Here is a 7,281-nt window from a genome sequence, read left to right as displayed (position 1 = left end):
GATATCAGATACACTATTGAATGAGACTTTATTTGATAAGAAATATGCATATATTTGATGACCAAAAGCCTAAATTGACTCTTAAAATTCGGTTGCTTAAAAGGAAAAGACCAAATAGTGAAGGCGTATTCTAAACAAAAGGGTACAAAATTTAAAAATTGAAGTATTTTAGACATCTACAGGTAAACATACTTCAGGAGCCTGTAATTCAGTGGTTGTCGTTTGTTTATGTGTTGCATATATGTTTTTCGTTCATTTTTTATATAAATAAGGCCGTTAATTTTCTCGTTTGAATTGTTTTACATTGTCTTATCGGGACCTTTTATAGCTGACTATGCGGTATGGGTTTTGCTCATTGTTGAAGGCCGTATGGTGACCTATAGCTGTTAATGTCTGTGTCATTTTGGTGTCTTGTGGACAGTTGTCTCATTGGCAATCATACCACATCTTCTTTTTTATATATTCAACCGAAACCGAAACCGGGTAGCGGCATTTTATATCTTATATTTTGATAATCAAAAGTATTCGACTTATTTTGGATATATCATTTCCGATCAAATCAGAATAGTACTTGTTTTAATTTTGGGTAGTCAAGGTCGTTGAAAATCACCTTCGTAAATTTTACCGAAATTATGTTCTTACTGTCAGATAAATCTTCATTTTCTCTCTCGTGGACAGTTTGTTTTATCGAAAGAGTAATGCAAACCCCGCGAATCATTTGCTTGATTTGATACGACTGTCATACAAGTAAGAGGTTTATCTAGCTATTAAACCAAGTTAAGTCCACCATAAGAAAATACCAAGACAGGACTATGACAATTGTTATAAATTCGTTTGATGTGATTGGGCTTTTGATTTTGCCATTTGATTATGAACTTTCCGTTTTGAATTTTCATTGAGTTCAATTTTTTTATAATTCACTTTTCACTTTTTTTATTATGGCTCATTTGTATTTTTGGGAGTTAAGTGTGCCGTCTATTACGCTGATTAAGTACAAATCTCGTATTTTAGTCAGCTGTTTTGTAAGTTTTTGATGCATGGTTACTCATTTGGCTGCTAGATCCAAAATGATTGTTACATTAACCTATGATGACTGTTTAAGTTAATGCCTCAATTTTGTCAACACAACGGAACTATAAACAACTGTCACATAAGTGGGAGGATTAGCTAGCTAGGTTTAGCGTAAAATATCTGTACAAAGTCAGGATAATGACATTTGTTTACCATTCTTTGTCAATACAACAGAACTATAAACAACTGTTACACAAGTGGGAGGATTAGCTAGTTAGGTTTAGCGTAAAATGTCTGTACAAAGTCAGGATAATGACAAGTGGGAGGATTAGCTAGCTAGGTTTAGCGTAAAATGTCTGTACAAAGTCAGGATAATGACAGTTGTTTACCATTCTTTGCGTTGATTGATTATGTCTAACGTTTGTGTTATTATTTCAAAAATTTTAAGTTTTGTAAACAGTTATTTATTATTATTACCATATCAATGACAAAACATGTCAACACAGAAGTGCTGACTATTTGGCAAGTGATACGCTCTGTAAAATCGTCCATCTGTATCAATATTGAGGGAAAGATCTAGGTATGTATTATATCTTCCAGTATCAGTAGTATCCTTATTTTTTTTATAGATGAGATGCACTGACTGAAATATAGGTTATTCAGTGAGAGTATCAATCATCTGAATATAAAATTAAAGACTTTTGCAAGGTGCTTTTCCTTTTTGTCGTTTAGATCATAAATGTTTCAACTTTTGAATTTACTCATTTTTGATTTGGCCTTTTACCATTACTACAGATATCATTGTTCTCTATTCGTTCAGATAATTTCTAGATTCTAGAAGGGAGGCGAAAGCGAATTGACAATGTCATGAAAAAAATAAGAAAACGACAAAACAATAGCAAACATCACTGCCAAGAAATTGACTCTTACATGTGTATTTTTTATTCAATGTTTTTGAGGGAGTAATGGGATATCTTTACTGCCTTTTGTTACTAAGCAAAGACATTTTCAAAGACCTATTTTGTTCATTTTAAATCTGTTATTTTATACACATTTTTTCTGATATCTGTTTTAACGACAAAGTTTTTAAAAGCATATAAAGATACATTTTTTATCAGAGGGTGTTATTTTAGAAAAGATTCTGAAGGAGGTTTAATATAGGTAACAAATCTAGTATTCTGATTCATCACAAAGGCTTGAAGAACTAACAAAAATACGATTTATTATTGATAGAGATAAAAGTCTTTCACAGGTGCATAATAAATTTTCGGTTAATATAATTATGGCGAAATATTGTTTGATTTCGTCGTCATTTTTCATTATTACTTTTGAACTGTCAATAATTGTAAAACAAAATTAATTTGATAATTAACTTTATACAAATGGATTAATTCTGGTAGAATAATTTATCATGAATGGAAATATGTATAAATAAATCTGCTGACATCTAACTGGCACACACCTAACTTCCTGCCCTCCTGAGAGATTCCAGTTGTAGATTCTGCATAAGGTAAATATCCAATACACGTTTCAATTCCAGTATTTGATAAATTATAATTACTATCGATAGAGAAGAAAAGTACAAGTTTGAGACGTCGTATTGTTCAACGATTGTTTTCGTCAAAAGCGACATAACTCATTGATTCATGGTTTTTCAAATCGCATGCTAAAAGAAATAATGAAAATATTTTTCTATTAAATCTAGAATTAGCCTGTGATTTTATGATTCAAACGAAAAAAATATGTTTGGAAAGTAAGGACAATTGAATAATAGCTTATTAAAACTAACATTTTCGTGTTGTGTATTCTTAAATATAAAACTCCCAGTTTGTTTTACATTTATATATCGAAAATTTTGATGCAAACAAACAAGTGCGCCTTACGAACAAAACATTATATTTTGATCCTTTGGAGGGAAAACATATGTCTTTGACGCAACAAAATGTCAAGTTTCCAAAAATATTTATATTCAAAATTGAAAACGAAATGTACCTTTTTTAAGCATTTTCCTGCCTATTTTTTTTCAAATACTTTTCACTTGTCACAGTCATGTTCATCTAGTGTTTTCAAAGTTTTTATAATTTTTTTCTTTCACAGAAGAATGAAAATGCTTAGAATTTCTTTTGTCGTGAGTCTAGTTTTGTCTGGATCATTGGCTCAGTTTTCTCCTGCTTGTAAGTATAGTTTTGTTGCTGACACGTGTCTTAACTTATTTTAACTTCCAAAATTTCCCCATTCAATTTTTGGCTTTCACGATTGGATCTATATCAAAGGGGTTTTTAAAAGCATCTTTCTAATTGTATGAATAACGGGTATTTACCGAGATGCTGTAAGATAAAATAAGATAATTTTATTAACCAATCATGGTGCCCATAATTGAGATATACAATCGAATTAATTAAAAAATATAATGTAGTAAATTATTAGAATGATTATAATGATTACAGTACATATAAACTAAAACAAAATACTAATATGCAATTGTTCGCTGTATGTTAGATACAGATAAAAAATAACAATAAGATATAAAAAAAAGAATAATATGAACATCTTCATACAAGCACCCAGCAGTTCATAAAACAAGATTGTTTTTATGAAAGTGTTATTTTCTTTACCATTTTGAGTTATCCAATAGGTTGATTTAAACGAATTGTACCGATAAATTTGATTGTCGTTCTTGCCATGGTATTTGCTGACGTTATAAGTTTGAAGCTGCTAGATCGATGTTTTCGATAAATATCTTCATAAAAATAAGGAGATGTGGTAAGATTTCTTTCGAGACAGCTTTCCACCAGAGCTCAAATGCATTAGATTTAAGCAATTATATGCTATATAGACAATGATAGATATAGGGGAAAATACAACTAAATCCAAGTTAACCATGTACTTGTTTACATTTCAGTGACAGTTGACAGCTGTACAAAGAGTAATCTAAAATTAACTCTTAATGATGCCGCTCAGGATGGGATCATATATATCCAGGGTCAAGGGGCCGCTTGTAAGCAACTAACATCGACAGGATCGAACACTCACGAATTTAACTTTGTTGCTTGTGGTATAGCTTGGGTGAGTATTCAGAATAAGGGAAATATAATTTACAAATACAAAACATTGTCAGTATCAATTGATAGCAATTTACACAGAAATGAAGTCAAAAATGTATTTTTCTTTTTAGTTTATATGGAAAATTCAGCCACATCTTGCATTTTCTATTTCTAGTTTAGTACTCCATATTTGTCTTCTAGAGTTAAAGAATGATATTTTTCTTTTAAATGGTAAATTCCATTCTTGCTATTGATATTCAAAATTCACATTCTAATTCAGTATCCATGCTTTGTTTATGTTAATGATTTTATTTATTCAGAACCCATAAAATAACATTCCGATTAATTTGTACAATAATCTAGGAATTATTTTTCTATTGCAGGAATCGTCTTTTAAAATAATTGTCCAGAAGAAACAATTATATCAGACAGGGGATGATAAACAAATACCAATTATGTGTTTGGCTGACCTAACGGATATATCTCTAAGCGGAGATACCAACAACTTGTAAGTTCAATAATTGTTTGTAATAAATATCATGTTTTCTATGAATCAATACTACAATAACTTCTAAAACTATGTCAGAAGATCTATCTTTATATCTTTTTGACAAACGAAAATTCAGCTATATTCCTAAATAATGTCATCATGTCTATATTTAAACTATTTCATTTCCAGGGACAAAGACGATGACCTCGGTCAAAATTTAACTGTGAAGCCAACAGCTTTTATGAAATTGTACAGCAACGGAGTGGATGTAACCGGTGGTGACGTTAAACTTACTGACATATTGACTTTAACTATGGAGTTGGATGCTGAATATTTAGGTAAGTTTTACCAACAGCTTTTTGTAGGATATTGTCATTTTTTTCCCTTTTCTATGTATAAATATCATATAGTTAAAGCTTACAGAAAATTCACGCCTTAAAATCATGAATTTGATTCTTCTTAAATATACATATTGCCGGTATAGCATATACCAGAGATATATAGTAATTCTCTGCATATACTAATTTATGATTACAACACCCTTTTTTGTGACGTAAATATTGAATATTTTCAATATCTGCTGAATACATTCACTACACGTTTCCCTGAAAAGATTTTGTTACGTTCATTTATGTATTAACCATGAATCATTTATTTACTTTTTATATTGTTTTTCATTATAGAGGATTTTGACATCAAAGCAAAATATTGCACAGCTTCAACAATCCCAATAGTCGAAAATTCGTAAGTATTGAGAGAAAAAAAATTTCATACGTTAGCTATAAAACTTCGTCATGGAAATTAATTGAAACACCCTTCTTTACAACCGAATGGGAAAAAATCAATTAAGTTTACTGTCATTCTTAATTTTCAAATTAGTCCAGGAAGAAAAAGGCTATACTCTTATGTAAATAAAAAGAAATTCAACAATACATACTATTTTAAAAAAAATAAAGTATAGCTTCTGGTGTATTTTTTTTCCAGCTGTGCAACTGATACAGAACTTTTCCCGGAATACTCAAAACCAGCTCAAGGTTTCTTATCTGCAACATTCGGAGCTTTCCGTACAACCGATCTTAATGGTGGATCAGTCCCAATGACATTCACATGCTCCTTACAAGTTTGTCTGGGAAGCTGCTCAGCAGTAAGTAGAATCTGATTTTTTTTGGCAAAGTTAGCTTTCTTGTAAAAATATTCATGGATCTGCAGTCATCATTAAAGAAATAAGCGCCTATATCACAGAAAATGATATAATCAACCGAAAAATATTATTTGTTAATAATTTCAAAGAGTTTGAATAAATGGAGATGCAGCCCACAAATAATGTTAACAGGCACCAACATAAACAATTGCCTAATTTCTTGTGATGTGATATAAAACATACAAGCTTATAGAAGTAACTGAAGATGACTGAAGTACCATTATTTTGACTATTTTATTCATTATGTCTGTTTAGTTCACGCATCATTGTAAATATAACGGAATTTAATGAGACTGTCATCAAAATGAGAGATTTCGTGCTATAAAACCAGGTTTTATCCACTTCTACATTAGAAAATGTCTGTACCAAGTCAGGAATATGACAGTTCTTGTCCATTCGTTTTTTATGTGTTTTGTCATTTGATTTTGCCATGTGATTATAGACTTTCCGATTGGATTTTCCTCTGAGTTTAGTATTTTTGTGATTTTACTTTTCACTTTCTTTATTTTAAAGCTTGAGCGCTACCATACTGCTGACACATGTATCGAATATAGTTGAATTCATTCTCAGTTAATGAAAATACCAGTCAAATGAACAGGATATCAAAAAACAAGCAAACTTGTATGTATAATTCAACAAATATGTTATTCATATTTTAGACAACATGTGCAAGTAGCGAGAACGGGTTTGGAAGAAAAAGAAGAGATGTGATGGACGTCGTTGTTTCCGGAAGTCTCCGTCAAAAGAGAGGCGCAGACGACAATTCACCATTTGATGATATCAATGTTGGGTCAACTCTTAGAATTATAGCTAATGATGTAGTTATTGAAGGTGTGATACAGTGTTAACATACACAAATACATTGACTTGAACATTGCTTGATATAAATTTTCAAAATAATAGTGAAACATTAACGAGAACAATGTTAGATTTTAATTCATCCAAATTATTAAACACGACCTCAACTATAAAAAGTTAAGAGAATCATATTGCTATTAATTGCTATCTATATTTAAAAGTGACTGGTTATATCAATTTAATGGGTACTCACTTGTAACCTTCATCAGATTCACATTTCTAAAAATAATACAACATGATACATTCTGCATAAACTGAAAATGGAAATGGGGAATGTGTCAAACAACCCGACCAAAGAGTAGTGAACAGCCATAGGCAACGAATGGGTGTCCAACACGGAGAGAAAATCCTGCATCCAGAGACGGGTTTCAGGTGGCCCGTAGTATTACATAGTTTTTCAAGACAATATACATAGAATATGTTTTATTTTATATATTTTTTTCAGATGACGATGCTAACGACAACGTCTGCATGAATAAATTACCTTTGATTCTTGGTCTGATTGCCTTTATCATCGCTATTTTGTCATCTGCTGCTGCCGTTGTATACCTGTACAGAAAACTGAAAGCGCAGAAGGATCTGAAGAATATAAATAACAAATGCTGATGATATAACTACGTCTACCACTACGGAAACTAATAATATAAGGAGAGAATCGAATAAATAAAATCTATTCA

The 7,281-nt window shown here is 31.0% G+C and overlaps 1 protein-coding gene across 1 annotated transcript; it reads left to right on the top strand.

Moving 5' to 3' along the window:
* Positions 1-2,461: 2,461 nt before the first annotated feature.
* Positions 2,462-7,281, top strand: LOC139514918 (uncharacterized). Its single transcript, XM_071304503.1, has 9 exons — positions 2,462-2,521; positions 3,109-3,185; positions 3,914-4,077; positions 4,439-4,563; positions 4,735-4,883; positions 5,229-5,289; positions 5,530-5,689; positions 6,406-6,577; positions 7,050-7,281. The coding sequence occupies exons 2-9, from the start codon at positions 3,113-3,115 to the stop codon at positions 7,208-7,210; spliced, it is 1,065 nt and encodes a 354-aa protein (XP_071160604.1). The 5' UTR covers positions 2,462-2,521; positions 3,109-3,112; the 3' UTR covers positions 7,211-7,281.

Source organism: Mytilus edulis, chromosome 3, assembly GCF_963676685.1.
Source record: "Mytilus edulis chromosome 3, xbMytEdul2.2, whole genome shotgun sequence".
Lineage (NCBI taxonomy): Eukaryota > Metazoa > Mollusca > Bivalvia > Mytilida > Mytilidae > Mytilus > Mytilus edulis.
This window is presented reverse-complemented; position numbering and strand designations above follow the sequence as displayed.

Bases quoted from the DNA above. Each gene is read 5' to 3' on its own strand.
- LOC139514918 (XM_071304503.1), top strand. From the start codon at position 3,113: ATGAAAATGCTTAGAATTTCTTTTGTCGTGAGTCTAGTTTTGTCTGGA. The intron at 4,884-5,228 runs GTAAGTTTTACC...TTTTCATTATAG, and splicing joins GTTGGATGCTGAATATTTAG to AGGATTTTGACATCAAAGCA. The intron at 5,690-6,405 runs GTAAGTAGAATC...TTCATATTTTAG, and splicing joins GTCTGGGAAGCTGCTCAGCA to ACAACATGTGCAAGTAGCGA.